The sequence below is a fragment of the Mus musculus genome, chromosome 17 (assembly GCF_000001635.26).
Source record: "Mus musculus strain C57BL/6J chromosome 17, GRCm38.p6 C57BL/6J".
In the NCBI taxonomy this organism is placed as follows: domain Eukaryota; kingdom Metazoa; phylum Chordata; class Mammalia; order Rodentia; family Muridae; genus Mus; species Mus musculus.
The window spans coordinates 19,364,333-19,381,730 of NC_000083.6; the positions used below are offsets into that span (position 1 = coordinate 19,364,333).

The window sequence follows — 17,398 nt, forward strand, 5'->3', positions numbered from 1 at the left end:
TGTGTATATTCTAAGGAAGACATAACCTGCAGAGTTATAGTCAATCAAATTTAAAAGTACAAAAAAAAAAAAATAGAGCAGCTTATAGCATATATTTCAGGCTTGTGGCATATGTTTGTTTTGCAAGTTCTCACTGCGGTAAGGACTGATGGTACATTTTTGTCAGCATGGTAAAGTTTATTATACCATTCATCTTCTAGAAGTGGGTGTGTGCATCCAACTAAAACATAATCATTCTGTATCTAATAAGACAGATGTAGAGTGATTTTACATACAATATTTCATGGGAAAATTATAATATTTCCTGTTCCTGTGGAAGGATATTAAACATTGGGTAAACTATTTCACAGCATTCATTAGTTACCTACAATTGTGTGTGTGTGTGTGTGTGTGTGTGTGTGTATGTGTGTGTGTGAGTGTGTGTGTGTATGTGTGTGTGTGTGTGTGAGTGTGTGTGTGTGTTTGTGTGTGTGTGTGTGCATGTGCACACAAAGGGATGCTTCTGTTGTTTGTTTTTGTGTGTATGAGGATACATGTGCGTATGTTTGAGTTTTTCTGGGTGTACCAGCGAGGGGCATTTGCATGTGTGTGAATGCATGACTAGTAAGTTCAAGTCTTCTTGGGAAGACTTGACTCCATGAAATTAAAATGAGAAAGGAAGTGCATAAGAATTTGCCTAGAGAGAATGAAGGGGGAAAATTATGCAATCATTTTATAATCTCAAAAATACAAATGATAAAAATAGGTTTCATTTTCAAAATATATTTATGATAAAGCATGTGCTTTAAAATTAGTTATGCAAAAGAGAGTCTGTTTTTTAGAAGTTGATTCTGATCATTGTTCTGTGACTGTAGATATTGAGTTAATCTGCTCAATTTATATTGATTGCTATTTAATTCCCTGCCTATACAGAATTCTCAAAAATCATATGCTTCTTTAAATTTTTATATGTATTTATTTGAATATATGTATTTATTTATATATATAGTGTTTATACACGAAAAAATGTCATTGGTCTTAATTGTCAAATTAAGCATCCTAATTATCAAGTTTTGTCCTCCAGAATATATTATTTCATTTACATTTTATCTGCCTGCTTTCCTTTATAATTTGTATTTGTTAATTTTTATCATTTTTAGTTTTTACATGAAATGACTTTATTAATCTTTCAAATAAAAATGAAATTAATTTCAAAACTCATGCATGCATTAACAAAATAGGGTTTTAGTTAATTTCATAGATATAGTCAAGTAGGTAGTAGTATAAGCAATTTTCCTTTACCCAGCATGCCAAGTTTTTGATCTTGCTTTTCTGTTTCAGTACCTCTATTGCTTGCCATCATATTGATATTATTATCACTACCTTTTCTCTTTTTTTTGTTTGTGTTTGTGTCTTTGTTCATGTGTTCATATATGAACTTGGCTGAAAAAGAGTTATCTAAGATGTCTGATAAAAGAGGAGTATATATTAACATATGAAATGTTTATGGGAATGGGGGAATATTTTGAAGAAACAACTCACAAAAATGTGACAAAGGAAGTTCTAGTAAAAATTGCAGCTGCAAATCACAAAGCATAGAGATGCTCCCATTGTAGAGATATCAAATTTCCAAAAGACTTGATAATATAATAAAGAAACCAAAAATATATTAAAGATGACTCTGTTGATCAACTGATAGAGGCTCTGAAACAAAAGATATTTTTTTTAAACATGTCTTTTGAAAACCCTACATCCACTTCACAATCTCTTTTAAAGACAATTTAAAAGTCTAGAAATTTATTTAAAGCATTTACACTGATATCTACTTCATATTTTCAACATATATTCATTACAACCACCTCAGAAGGCCCGAACACTAACACTATCCAAAATCATATTAATCAAAGACAGAAAAAATTTAGTAAGTCAGGCTTTTTTCACAAAAATTGTTCAGGGGTAAAGCTTGGGCATTACAGCAAACAATGTCTGAGAAAGGCAGGACGTCCCATAAATTTTAATGCTCCTGGCCCCACTCAGAACATAAATCCAACCAGATATCCATCTGGAATGAATGGGTACCACTGGCATAAAGAGTGCCAAACTAGTTTCCATAAAAATGTCACTGTCTTTTTAGGTGCTACAATAATCCCTAATAATATAGGAATCTTAACAAACCAGGGAAACTGTGAGAATCCTGCCTCAGGCCCCTCAAACAGTATTGGTAATTGAACAGTCTCAGGCAACCAGTCCATTTGACAATAGAAACATATCCAACAGCTGAATCAAGCAACCCTTGGCATTAAAAGACTTAAGCTCCACATAGATATTTATACCTGACTCCTTCTCAAACAGCTTACCTCAATTATTAAGAACTTAAAACTATTTTACTCACACAATAAACCATTATATACCCAATGGCGCTAATGTCAGTAGTTCTGTCTTTTAAATACTAAGGACAAGCTCCCTTTAAAAAGTCTGTGTCACTTTTTTTTTGTAAGATATTTTTTCCTTTTTTAAAAAAAATTTTATTAGGTATTTTCCTCATTTACATTTCCAATGCTATCCCAAAAGTCCCCCATACCCCCCCCCCATTCCCCTACCGACCCACTCCCACATTTTGGCCCTGGCTTTTCCCTGTACTGGGGCATATAAAGTTTGCAAGTCCAATAGGCCTCTCTTTCCAGTGATGGCCGACTAGGCCATCTTTTGATACATCTTTGATGCAGCTAGAGTCAAGACCTATAGGGTACTGGTTAGTTCATAATGTTGTTCCACCTATACGGTTGCAGATCCCTTTAGCTCGTTGAGTATTTTCTCTAGCTCCTCCATTGGGGGCCCTGTGATCCATCCAATAGCTGACTGTGAGCATCCACTTATGTGTTTGCTAGGCCCCGGCGTAGTCTTACAAGAGACAGCTATATCTGGGTCCTATCACTACAATCTTGCTAGTATATGCAATATTGTCAGCATTTGGAGGCTGATTATGGGATGGATCCCTGGATATGGCAGTCTCTAGATGGTCCATCCTTTTGTCTTAGCTCCAAACATTGCCTCTGTAACTCCTTCCATGGGTGTTTTGTTCCCAATTATAAGAAGGGGCAAAGTGTCCACACTTTGGTCTTTGTTCTTCTTGAGATTCATGTGTTTTGCAAATTATAACTTATATCTTGGGTATACTAAGTTTCTGGGTTAATATACACTTATTAGTGAGTACATATAATTTGAGTTCTTTTGTGATTGGGTTACCTCACTGAAGATAATGCCCTCCAGGTCCAATCATTTGCCTAGGAATTTCATAAATTCATTCTTTTTTAATAGCTGAGTAGTACTCCAATGTGTAAATGTACCACAATTTTGTATCCATTCCTCTGTTGAGGGGCATCTGGGTTCTTTCCAGCTTCTGGCTATTATAAATAAGGCTGCTATGAACATAGTGGAGCATGTTTCTTTCTTACTAGTTGGAACATCTTCTGGATATATGTCCAGGAGAGGTATTGTGGGATCCTCTAGTAATACCATGTCCAATTTTCTGAGAAACTGCCAGACTGATTTCCAGAGTGGTTGTACAAGCTTGCAATCAAACTAAAAATGAAGGAGTGTTCCTCTTTTCCACATCCTTGCCAGCATCTGCTGACACTTGAATTTTTGAACTTAGCAATTCTGACTGGTGTGAGTTGGAATCTTAGGGATGTTTTGATTTGCATTTCCCTGATGACTAAGGATTCTGAACATTTTTTTTCAGGTGTTTCTCAGCCATTCGGTATTCCTCAGGTGAGAAATCTTTGTTTAGCTCTGAAACCCATTTTTTAACGGGATTATTTGATTTTTCTGGAGTCTACCTTCTTGAGTTCTTTAAACATATGGGGTATTAGTCCTCTATCTGATTTAGAATAGGTAAAGATAGATACTTTCCCAATCTGTTTGTGGACTTTTTGTCTTATTGACGGTGTCTTTTGCCCTGCAGAAGCTTTGCAGTTTCATGAGGTCCCATTTGTCAATTCTAGATCTTACAGCGCAAGCCATTGCTGTTCTATTCTGGAATTTTTCCCCTGTGCCAATACCTTCGAGTCTTTTCCCCAATTCCTCCTCTATAAGTTTCAGTGTCTCTGGTTTTATGTGGAGTTCCTTAATCCACTTAGATTTGACCTTAGTACAAGGAGATAGGAATGGATCAATTCACATTTTTCTACATGATAACCACCAGTTGTGCCAGCACCATTTGTTGAAAATGCTGTCTTTTTTCCACTGGATGGTTTTAGCTCCCTTGTCGAAGATCCAGTGACCATAGGTGTGTAGGTTCATTTCTGAGTCTTCAATTCTGTTCCATTGGTCTACTTTTCTGTCGTTATACTAGTATCATGCCGTTTTTATCACAATTGCTCTGTAGTAAAGCTTTAGGTGTGGCATGGTGATTCCACCAGAGGTTCTTTCATCCTTGAGAAGCGTTTTTGCTATCCTAGGTTTTTTGTTATTCCAGATGAATTTGCAGATTTTTCTGTCTAATTCGTTGAAGAATTGAGTTGGAATTTTGTTGGGGATTTCATTGAATCTGTGGATTGCTTTTGTTAAGATAGCCATTTTTACAGTGTTGATCCTGCCAATCCATGAGCATGGGAGATCTTTCCATCTTCTGAGAACTTCTTTAATTTGTTTTTTCAGAGAGATGAAGTTCTTATCATACAGATATTTCACTTCCTTAGTTAGAGTCACGCCAAGATATTTTATATTATTTGTGACTATTGAGAAGGTTGTTGTTTCCTTAATTTCTTTCTCATCCTGTTTATTCTTTGTGTAGAGAAAGGCCATTGACTTGTTTGAGTTAATTTTATATCCAGCCACTTCACCGAAGCTGTTTATCAGGTTTAGAAGTTCTCTGGTGGAATTTTTAGGGTCACTTATATATACTATCATATCATCTACAAAAAGTGATATTTTGACTTCCTCTTTTCCAATTTGTATCCCCTTGATCTCATTTTGTTGTCCAATTGCTCTGGCTAGGACTTCAAGTACTATGTTGAATAGGTAGGGAGAAAGTGGGCAGCCTTGTCTAGTCCCTGATTTTAGTGGGATTGCTTCCAGCTTCTCAACATTTATTTTGATGTTGGCTACTAGTTTGCTATAGATTGCTTTTATCATGTTTATTTATGGGCCTTGAATTCCTGATCTTTCTAAAACTTTTATCATGAATGGGTGTTGGATTTTGTCAAATGCTTTCTCTGCATCTAATGAGATGATCATATGTTTTTGTCTTTGAGTTTGTTATATAATGGATTAAGTTGATGGATTTCCTTATATTAAACCATCCCTACATCCCTGGAATAAAACCTACTTGGTCAGGATGGGTGATGGTTTTAATATGTTCTTGGACTCAGTGAGATTTTTATTGAGTATTTTTGCATAGATATTCATAAGGGAAATTGGTCTGAAGTTATCTATCTTTGTTGGATCTTTCTGTGGTTTAGGTATCAGAGTAATTGTGGCTTCATAGAATGAGTTGGGTAGAGTACCTTCTACTTTTATTTTGTGGAATAGTTTGTGCAGAACTGGAATTAGATCTTTTTTGAAGGTCTGATAGAACTCTGCACTAAACCCATCTGGTCCTACGCTTTTTTGGTTGGGAGACCATTAATGAATGCTTCTATTTCTTTAAGGGATATGGGACTGTTTAGATCGTTAACTTGATCCTGTTTTAACTTTGGTACCTGGTGTCTGTCTAGAAACTTTTCCATTTCATCCAGGTTCTCCAGTTTTGTTGAGTATAGCCTTTTGTAGAAGGATCTGATGGTGTTTTGGATTTCTTCAGGATCTGTTGTTATGTCTCCCTTTTCATTTCTGATTTTGTTAATTAGAATGCTGTCCCTGTGCCCTCTAATGAGTCTGGCTAAGGGTTTATCTATTTTGTTGATTTTCTCAAAGAACCAGCTCCTCGTTTCGTTGATTCTTTGAATAATTCTTCCTGTTTTACTTGTTTGATCTTGTTTGATTTCACCCCTGAGTTTGATTATTTCCTGCTGTCTACTCCTCTTTGGTGAATTTGTTTCCTTTTTTTCTAGAGCTTTTAGGTGTGTTGTCAAGCTGCTAGTGTGTTCTCTCTCTAGTTTCTTTTTGGAGGCCCTCAGAGCTATGAGTTTTCCAATTAGAAATGCTTTCATAGTGTCCCATAAGTTTGGGTATGCTGTGGCTTCATTTTCATTAAACTCTAAAAAGTCTTTAATTTCTTTCTTCATTCCTTCCTTGACCAAGGTATCATTAAGGTGAGTGTTGTTCAGTTTCCACGTGAATGTTGGCTTTCCATTATTTATGTTGTTATTAAAGATCAGCCTTAGTCCATGGTGGTCTGATAGGATGCATGGGACAATTTCAATATTTCTGTATCTGTCGAGGCCTGTTTTGTGACGATTTATATGGTCAATTTTGGAGAAGGTACCATGAGGTGCTGAGAAGAAGGTATATCATTTTGTTGTAGGAAAAAATGTTCTGTAGATATCTGTTAAGGCCATTTGTTTCATCACTTCTGTTAGTTTCACTGTGTCCCTGTTTCGTTTCTGTTTCCAAGATCTGTCCATTGATGCAAGTGCAGTGTTGAAGTCTTCCACTATTATTGTGTGAGGTGCAATATGTGCTTTGAGCTTTACTAAAGTTTTTTTTTTTTTAATGAATGTGGCCCCCCTGCATTTGGAGCATAGATATTCAGAATTGAGAGTTCCTCTTGGAGGATTTTACCTTTGATGAGTATAAAGTGTCCCTCCTTGTCTTTTTTGATAACTTTGGGTTGGAAGTCGATTTTATTCGATATTAGAATGGCTACTCCAGCTTGTTTCTTCAGACCATTTGCTTGGAAAATTGTTTCCCAGACTTTCACTCTGAGGTAGTGTCTGTCTTTTTCCCTGAGATGGGTTTCCTTTAAGCAACAGAATGTTGGGTCCTGTTTGAGTAGCCAATCTGTTAGAGAGCTATGTCTTTTTATTGGGAATTAGACTTTGGTTTCTCCATCTATGGTAATTGAGTGTTTGGTGGGGTAGAGTAGCCTGGGCTGGCATTTGTGTTCTCTTAGGGTCTGTATAACATTTGTCCAGGGTCTTCTGGCTTTCATAGTCTCTGGTGAAAAGTCTGGTGTAATTCTGATAGGCCTGCTTTTATATGTTACTTGACATTTTTCCCTTACTGCTTTTAATATTCTATTTTTATTTAGTGCATTTGCTGTTCTGATTATTATGTGTTTGGAGGAATTTCTTTTCTAGTCCAGTCTAATTGGAGTTCTGTAGGCTTCTTTTATGTTCATGGGTATCTCTTTCTTTAGGTTTGGGAAGTTTTCTTCTATAATTTTGATGAAGATATTTGCTGGCCCTTTAAGTTGAAAATCCTCATTCTCATCTACTCCTATTATCCATAGGTTTGGCCTTATCATTGTGTCCTGGATTTCCTGGATGTTTTGAGTTAGGATCTTTTTGCATTTTGCATTTTCTTTGATTGTTGTGCTGATGTTCTCTATGGAATCTTCTGCACCTGAGATTCTCTCTTCCATCTCTTGTATTCTGTTGTTGATGCTTGCATCTATGGCTCCAGATTTCTTTCCTAGGTTTTCTATCTCCAGCGTTGCCTCACTTTCAGTTTTCTTTATAGTGTCTACTTCCCTTTTTAGGTCTTAGATGGTTTTATTCAATTCCATCACCTGTTTGGTCGTGATTTTTTGCAATACTTTAAGGGATTTTTGTGCTTCCTCTTTAAGTTCTTCTACCTGTTTAGCAGTGTTCTCCTGTATTACTTTAAGTGAGTTATTAAAGTCCTTCTTGATGTCCTCTACCATCATCATGAGATATGCTTTTAAATCTGGGTCTAGTTTTTCGGGTGTGTTGGGGTGCCCAGGACTGGGTGGGGTGGGAGTGCTGCATCCTGATGATGGTGAGTGTTCTTGGTTTCTGTTAATAATATTCTTACATTTGCCTTTCGACATCTGGTAATCTCTGGAGTTTGTTGTTGTAGTTGTCTCTGGTTAGATCTTTTTCCTCAGTTGTTTATGTTAGCCTCTATCAGCAGACTACTTTTTAGTAGTGATTTTAGCCCAAACTTTACAGAATTACAAATCTTGCTTCAATTTAGAAATTGTCTTTTCTCTATTGGACATGTTCAAATTCCGACTATGTTTTCTGGTCCAAGGCATGAAGCTAAGGATAAATTTAATTCATTAAGAAAATACTATTGATATTTTTAACATGGTAAATTAGAAAGATCTCACAACATCATAAAATCACCTCTGCACTCAGAAAAACTGCTCCTGACAAAGTGTAATATAAATCTTAATAAAGATCACTGTGTTTTCCCTTGGTATCTTTGAGGGTCAGCCATCCCAGAATAAGATTTGTCTAGAAGAAATTACATTATTGAAGAAACCTGACTCTGCTTCCAGAAGATATCAAATTGCAATATTTTTGTGCTGTTAGTAGAAATTAGTCCCCAGAGATTCATGTATGTGAATGCCTGGCCCATACTGACTGGCCTTGTCGGAGTAGGTGTGCCCTTTGTAGAGTTTCTGTGTCTCTATAAAATGGTGATTTAGAACTCTAGGAATTTCAGTTTTCTCCGGGGCCTTCACATCTGCTGTTTGTGGATAAAATGTATAACTCTCAATTCCTTGTCAAAGACCATTTCTGCCTGCATAATGCATTGCTTTCCACCAGGATTAAATGGACAAGATATCTGAAAGTGTAAGTTTTCCTTCATAAGACATATTATGGTTGTTGTGGGTCTTCACATCCACCAAACGCAAAGAAGACAAAGGTTGATATTAGAAAAGGCGTTATTACTTTGAAGGACTATGTTTTTTGTTTTGTGATTTTGGTTATTGTTTGTTTGTTTGTTTGTTTGTTTGTTTTGGGGGAAGATTGACTTTGGGACTTTTTCAAAGGAAAGCAATGAAATATTTTACATGCTGCTTAATGAGCCAACCAAGGAAGTATGTGAAAAAAAAAAATGTTCCTGAGTGTAATTTGATGTCTGCAATGTTGACTTAAGTAGAAAAGGAGAAGATGAGTATTAGTGTTTTTCTTTTGTTATGTTGGAAAAGAATGATGCTTCATTTTAATTTTCAGAACATTACCCTGAAGCTAAAGTGGAGCGTTATTCATTAATTCTATTGGCAAAGTAAATCTCAACACAGCCTTTTATTGATTTGCATGTGGTCATTAATATTTAAGCATATGAAGATACATAAAGAAATGTACAAATCTGAGTAACAATAATTCACAATGAACAGATTGAGGAGAAAATAGTACTAAATACTGCCATTAACCTAATTCCTTTGTTTAACTACATACAGATATTTAATGAAAGCCTAATGAAAAATGAAAAATGAAAAAAAAGGGGTGGTTTGAAAATCTCTGGACAAAATTTTCTGATCTATGCTTCATATTTGTGAAAAGGAGTTTAAGGCCACCGACCTTGTCTACAGATAGTGTTTCAGGATATACAAATTTAGAAAGTAAAAGAAAGCAAAAATAGAAAACTGGTAAAGATTTTATTTTCCAAGGGAACCATGTTATTGCTCTAGCAAGGAACTTAGCAAGTTCAGCCATGTGGTTCTGGCATTAAGAGTCAAAGATTGACAAAAGGTGTTCTGACATCTTTCTCTGTGACTAAGGACATTTTTTAAGGCGAGTATTATCACAGATTTGTCTCTGTAAGGATACATAGAAGATCAATTTTTTCAAACTCAAAAGGAGAAGCCTGAACGTTGAAGGTGAAAGAGTTGTGGTACAACTGCCCGCAGGCACTGAACATAGGGAATGAAAAAAGCCCAAGAGAAAGAAGTGTTATAAAGTCAATAGAGATGAAAGGAACTGGAGATGTAAAGATAAATTATAGTCAGACATGGAATTGCAGTGTTTGGAGTTTTCTCACCTTGTATTTGATCTTGCTTTGGTACATTATTTTCTGACAATGTTATTTTTTTGTCAAATTTAAATGATATGATGTTCCATTATACATTGGAAATATGTGATCTACATTTTTATTTTTATATTTCAGGAGATTATATAGCATTGTTATATAAATTTCAGAAGAAACTTTGAACTTTGGACTTCAAACAAACTTGAGGCTATTTTAGTTTATGGGAAATTAAAGTAGACCAAATCCATTTTGCACTATTTTATGGCTACAACACTATCAGTTCAAGGAATAGAATGCAGTGGTTTGTAGAGGAATGGCTCCTTAGTCTATTTTGTTTAGATGTTTGACCATGCTTTGTGGCACTATTGGGATATGTATCTTTGTTGGAGTAGGCATGGACTTGTTAGACAAAGTGTGTCACGTTGTTGGTGGAGTTAAACTTCTGAGAAGAACAAGTCTACTTAGTGTCACTCAGTTTCTACTTTTGGTGCCTGTGGATAATGATATAAAATTGTCAGATTAATTTTTAAACCATTTCTGTAGGAATACAGTCATGTTTCCCACCATGATAATTATAGACTAAATATCTGAAATTATAAGCTAGCTCCAGTTATATGTTTTCCTTTATGAGAATAGCAATGCTCATTATGTCTCCTCACAGCAATAAATCTCTAACTAAGAATTCCTACTTAGATAGGGTTTGGACTTCATGCTGACCTCCATTTTTCTTGCTAGTATTTTGATTCACTTGAACATTCACATATCATTGCATGTTATTATATTTAGGGTGATGCCCTAAATATAACTTCCATCTTTTCTTGAGAATTTATTATTTCCATGAGATTATAGTTTACCTCTCGTTCTTAGTTTCTTTCCACAGCTTTTGACCTAAATTCTTAGTACTGGGGGAGAAGAAAAAAAGTATATAATGAAAACTTAATGACTTTAATTTTCTGTGATCCTCTTTGACAGATACATTAAGTAATATTATTTTGTAGGTGTGGATTTGGAGCCTTTCAGATTAAGGGGTGTTTTTCAACAAAACATAAAATTAAATAGAAAAAGAGATGTTTCAGAGAGTAGAAAACACCAATTGTGAGGAAGTGAGTTCATACCTTCCAAAAGAATATGAATACAGGCCTGTAATCCAGTGATCATATGGAGGGTAAGAGAGTGAATCAAGAGAATCTCTACAGGTTTCCTATGAAGAGATCTAGGCATATGTGATAAGAAAATAAAGAAATCCAGCAGGCAAATATGCTTGTACAAGACTTTAGTCCCAGTAGTCTAGAACAAGACACTGGTGGATATTTCTGAATTCAAGTTCAGTGTGATTTGCACAACAACTTAAAGTCAAGTCATAGACACTGTGTTACTGAGTAAACCAAGGAAGCAACTAAATATGAAATGAATGAAATGCATAAATGCACAAGTGCATTGATAAAAATATATGTATATACAAATAAGTAAAATATGCTATAAGTAAGGAAAATAGGAATAAACCTTTGGTTTTCTTAATTTGACTTTATTCTATCTGAACTTCTTACAACTCTACATTCTAAGAGACATGCATGCATTTCAGTCACACATAAAAACATCATAAATAGAATTATAAAAATATAAAGGGCATGGTACTGTACCATTTAATGTAATCTATTCACATACAGAAGCAGGCTTTCCTTTGTTTTTCTAAGACATTAGTAAATGCATGCTGCAATACTCCAAAAATTATATCAGATAAATAGATTCCAGGGTCACATGCCATGAAATGCTCTTCAGAATATTATTTCTTAATGTTTATTATTTTAATATTATTTCAAAACTTGTTGGGTTGATAGTAAAATAATGGGTTCATATGTAAAGACCTGAAAAAGCTAAACATCTCTACATTCCAACATATGTGTTATTAGGGGGAAAATGATTCCTGACACATAAGTAAAATGTGTAACGAATCAACCTATGAAATATGGGCACAGGGGAAAAATTCCTGAATAGAATAGCAATGGCTTGTGCTGTAATATCGAGAATTGACAAATGGGACCTCATGAAACTGCAAAGCTTCTGCAAAGCAAAAGACACCATCAATAAGACAAAAAGTCCACCAACAGTTTGGGAAAGGATCTTTACCTATCCTAAATCACATAGGGGACTAATATCCAATATATATAAAGAACTCAAGAAGGTGGACTCCAGAAAATCAAATAACCTCATTAAAAAATGGGGCTCAGAGCTAAACAAAGAATTCTCACCTGAGGAACACCGAATGGCTGAGAAGCACCTGAAAAAATGCTCAGCATCCTTAATCATCTGAGAAATGCAAATCAAAACAACCCTGAGATTCCATCTCACACCAGTCAGAATGGCTAAGATAAAAAATTCAGGTGACAGCAGATGCTGGCGAGGATGTGGAGAAAGAGGAACACTCCTTCATTGTTGGTGGGATTGCATGCTTATACAACCACTCTGGAAATCAGTCTGGCGGTTCCTCAGAAAATTGGACATAGTACTACTGAAGGATCACACAATACCTCTCCTGGGCATATATCCAGAAGATGTCCCAACCGGTAAGAAGGACACATGCTCCACTATGTTCATAGCAGCCTTATTTATAATAGCCAGAAGCTGGGAAGAACCCAGATGCCCCTCAACAGAGGAATGGATACAAAAAATGTGGTACATTTACACATTGGAGTACTACTCAGCAATTGAAAAGGATCAATTTATGAAATTCCTTGGCAAATGATTGGACCTGGATGGCATCATCCTGAGTGAGGTAACCCAATCACAAAAGAACTCAAATGATATGTACTCACTGATAAGTGGATATTAGCCCAGAAACTTAGTATACCGGAGATATAAGAGACAATTTGTAAAACACATGAAACTGAAGAAGAATGAAGACCAAAGTGTGGACACTTTACCCTTCTTAGAATTGGAAACAATCACCGATGGAAGGAGTTACAGAGACAAAGTTTGGAGCTGAGACAAAAGGATGAACCATCTAGAGACTGCCATATCCGGGGATCCATCACATAACTGGCCTTCAAACGATGACACCATTGCCTACACTAGCAAGCATTTGCTGAAAGGGCCCTGATACAGCTGTCTCTTGTGAGACTACTCATAGGCCTAGCAAAAACATAAGTGGATGCTCACAGTCAGCTATTGAATGGATCACAGGGCCCCTGATGGAGGAGCTAGAGAAAGTATCCAAGGAGCTAAAGAGATCTGCAAACCTGTAGGTGCAACATTATGAACTAACCAGTACCCCAGAACTCTTGACTCTAGCTACATATATATCAAAAGATGGCCTAGCAGGCCATCACTGGAAAGAGAGGTCCATTGGACACGCAAACTTTATATGCCCCAGTACAGGGGAACGCCAGGGCCAAAAAGTGGGAATGGTTGGGTAGAGGAGTGGGGGGGGGGAGGATATGGGGAACTTTTGGGATAGCATTGGAAATGTAATTGAGGAAAATACATAATAAAAAATATTTAAAAAAAGAAATATAAATAATATGTGCTTTGAAGATCAATAAATAATGAGTAGTAATGGTAAAGGAACCTGTCAAACCTAACATATTTACCTAATCTAGTTCAACTGTTCATGGTGAAGAAATTAAATTATATATTTTATAGATTCCAAACTAAAGTATATAATTTACTCTACTAAATATGTAGATGTGTATGGTAATGTTGATCATTATCTTATTGTTTTTATGCCACTGAAACAGGTATAACTTTAAGAACTACCAGTATATTCTTGCTCTGAATTTTGCCATTGAGGAGATCAATGGGAACCCCAGTCTTTTACCCAACATATCTCTTGGATTCGATTTCTACAATGTCAGATTCACTGGGAAGTACATTCATAGTAATACTTTCAATTGGCTCACAGCTCTTGGTTTGAGAAATTATTTACCTAATTACAATTGTAAAAAGAGAAATTTCACTGCTGCACTGACAGGAACTTCTTGGATAACATCTGCTCTAACTGGGACATTGCTTCAACTCTTTAAATTTCCACAGGTGAGAAAATTTGGGTTTTGGGTTCTGAGAGTCAGTTCTCTTTATTCATGTTATTGGTGCCTTTAAACTGAAGGAATGGTCGATCAGTAAACTAAACATTAAAGAAATACATCAAAGCAACGTGGAGTGTAATCCAGATTTCTCTTGATTGTAAGAGAAATATTTATGTAATAAATGAAACCAGGTAAGTCCTTGAAACTTAGAGGCCTTACAAAATTTTCTCATAATTGTAGTATGTGTAAAGTCCCTTTAAAACATTCTCCTGTCTTCTTCTATTACTTAAGGAAAAAACTTATTTAGATATAAACATTTTTTTTCTCTTCTTTGCAATTTGCTTCAGATTACTTTTGGACCATATGATTTTCACCTGAGTGACCGTGGTCAGTATCCTTCTCTCTACCAGATGGCCCCCAAGGATATCTCTCTTTCACTTGCCATTGTTTCACTGGTGGTATATTTTAATTGGTCATGGGTTGGCCTCATCCTCCCTGATGACCACAAAGGAAATATAATTCTATCAGATTTTAGTGAGGAGATGGAGAGAAAAGGCATCTGCCTAGCTTTTGTAAAAATGACCCCCGCCACATGGACTTCATATTTTGCCAAATTCTGGGAAAATATGGATGAGACAAATGTAACAATTATTTATGGTGACATTGATTCGCTAGAAGGTGTAATGAGGAATATTGAGCAAAGGTTATTGACATGGAATGTCTGGATCATGAACATTGAACATCATATTATTGACATAGCTGATTATTTCATGTTAGACCCATTCCATGGAAGCCTAATTTTTAAGCACAATTATAGAGAGAATTTTGAATTTACCAAATTTATTCAAACAGTTAATCCCAATAAATACCCAGAAGACATTTATCTTCCTAAGCTGTGGCATTTGTTCTTCAAGTGCTCATTTTCTGACATTAATTGTCATGTGTTGGAAAACTGTCAAACCAATGCTTCTTTGGATGTATTCCCTCGTCACATATTTGATGGGTCTATGAGTGATGAGAGTAGAAGTATTTACAATGGTGTGTATACTGTTGCTCACAGTCTCCATGAGATGAGAATTCAGCAACTTCAAATGCAGCCATATGAAAATGGTGAAGGGATGGTGTTCTTTCCATGGCAGGTAATGACCTTTCTACTGTATTTTAAGGTCACCACTCTGGCATGAGGGATTTGCAACAACACTAATTTAAGCAATGTAAAATTCAGTTTTCTTGTTCCCTATCAATAATTGTTTGTGTTTTTAATCTTACCAGAAGTCAAGATATTATCAAATGTATGATATTTTGAAATCATGTACAAGATACCAGGAGCAAATATGTTTTGTCAAAATCAATTTCTACTCATCAATATCTAGAATTGCAGTATTCTTACAGTAATAGAGGCAATTCATATAGTTATTGATTTATATATTTGTTATAAGAAAAATTAAAACAGGGATACTTCTGTGAAACAATAAATGTTGGTTTATATAGAAATGATGCCTTTTAATTAATTTCTTGACATCAGTATCCTCATTTTGGACACTGTAGCTCTGAACACATTCTAAAAGCAAAGGAGTCTTGTTAGGTTTCAAAAAAGTTTATCTTTTCATAGATCAGTTGTCATTGAGTGTTTACTTAAGCTTGGTTCTAAAGTTTTACTTGAAGTTCAATAATAATGGTATTTTGAACACTCAAGTTTTTACTAATCATAAATCGAATCTTCATTAATGTTTATGTTCACAGTAGAATTTATCCTACCCTTATGAACAATGAAATATAAAATTGTGTTTCTCTTTAAGCTTAACACCTTCCTGAAGGATATTGAATTGAAAGACAAAAGGAGTTTAGATTGGAGACAGACAATAGATACAGAGTATGACATTCTTAACATTTGGAATTTACCAAAGGGTCTTGGATTAAAAGTGAAAATAGGATCCTTTTCTGCAAATGCTCCCCAGGATCAGCAGTTGTGTTTATCTGAACAGATGATCCAATGGCCAGAAATATTTTCAGAGGTGGGTTATGTATTATCTAAAAGCTTTGTGCTTATATTATTGAAACAATTATTTTATCTGATATAATGATGATTGACTCAAGTTCCGTTACACTTGGAGTATCAGTATAAAATAGTTTAAACTAATTCTAGTATACTGGCTTTTAATTTCCTTGGTTAATATCAATGGGAGTATACAGTGTTCAATAAGTCCCCCATTGCTCACTCATATGAGAATTAAGTTTCCTCCATTTGTCAAAAATGAGGGATGGGACAGGTGGTAAGATAAAATTATGGGACAAAAATCTCTTTTGAGAGATTAATATAAAACAATTTTAAATTCATGGTTTTTGTTCAATCAAATATCATGACAAAAATGACTTTTATATGACACTAAATTTTGTTTTGTGGTTCTAGAAGTATCAGAAACTACAAAGAATAGAAGAATTGACAACAAGTGGTCATACTGAAGCGAGGCTTAGGATATGGAAAGAAAATGTTTCTATCCACAAGTATTAACAGTAAATAAAATTAGTATCCTAGAATTAAGGAACTATTTTATTTTTTCTATTCCCAACCACTCTATCCTAATTTCATCACCAAGTCTGAATCCCCTAAATATTCAATAACTTTCCATATAATGTCACCAAAAAGGAAATAAGCATTAAAATGATTTGCCCTGTATGGAATATTTTTCTTTAAAGATATCATAAAATATCTCCATTAGCAATCCTTAATTGTTCTTCCTTTCTCAATATGTACTATCTCATGGAATGTTTAATAATAAATTGAAAAACCTTACAGACCAATATGAGAGTGCAGGTAATTATATTTGAATATGTATGGTTTTCATATGAAAGAGGATAAAAATGATATATCATTCTCTGAATGCAGGAAGCAATGAATACTGCAGCACTCTTCTATCTTCTCTCTAATTGTGACATTCTTACAATAAGCAGTGTCAATTAAATTTTAACTGAGCCTTTTGATCTTAGCTAAACTGATCTATATATTTCTTCCTAAAAATATGTTTATTTGCTTCCATAATAATTTTAATTCCTCTTAAATTGACAGTCAACATTCACAATAACAGTGGAAGTTGAGATGCTTAACACAGGTGTCAAAAAATACAACATTAATATTAGGCTAGGTGGCCCCCATGGACTCAAATATAATGTTCCTAGTCACTATTATTTCACAAATATGTCCTGAATTCATTAAGATCCCAAATTTCTTAACACTGATAATTGTCAGACCAAAATTTAAACACTTTTGCCTTCTCAATGTCATTATATTTTAATTCTTTAATTCTTTTTTAAAGTTTTTTTATTCGTATTTTATATATTCACATTTCAAATGTTATCCTCCTTCACGGTTTCTCATCTGTAAACCCCCTTTCATATACCCCACCCCCAGCTTCCATGAGGGTGCACCTCCTACCCTCATACTCTTCCCTCATCGCCCTTGCTGTCATTTCCCTATGCTGGTCATCAAGCCTTCAGAGGACCTAAGCGCTCTA

At 35.1% G+C, this 17,398-nt stretch overlaps 1 protein-coding gene across 1 annotated transcript in view; it reads left to right on the forward strand.

Annotated features, from left to right (window-relative positions):
* Vmn2r99 (vomeronasal 2, receptor 99) overlaps positions 1–17,398 on the forward strand; it is a 32,456-nt gene that overhangs the window by 2,198 nt on the left and 12,860 nt on the right. The window contains exons 2-4 of the mRNA NM_001104551.2: positions 13,599–13,893; positions 14,234–15,025; positions 15,686–15,901. Coding sequence (NP_001098021.2) covers positions 13,599–13,893; positions 14,234–15,025; positions 15,686–15,901 — 1,303 coding nt within the window. The remainder of the gene's footprint in view (positions 1–13,598; positions 13,894–14,233; positions 15,026–15,685; positions 15,902–17,398) is intronic.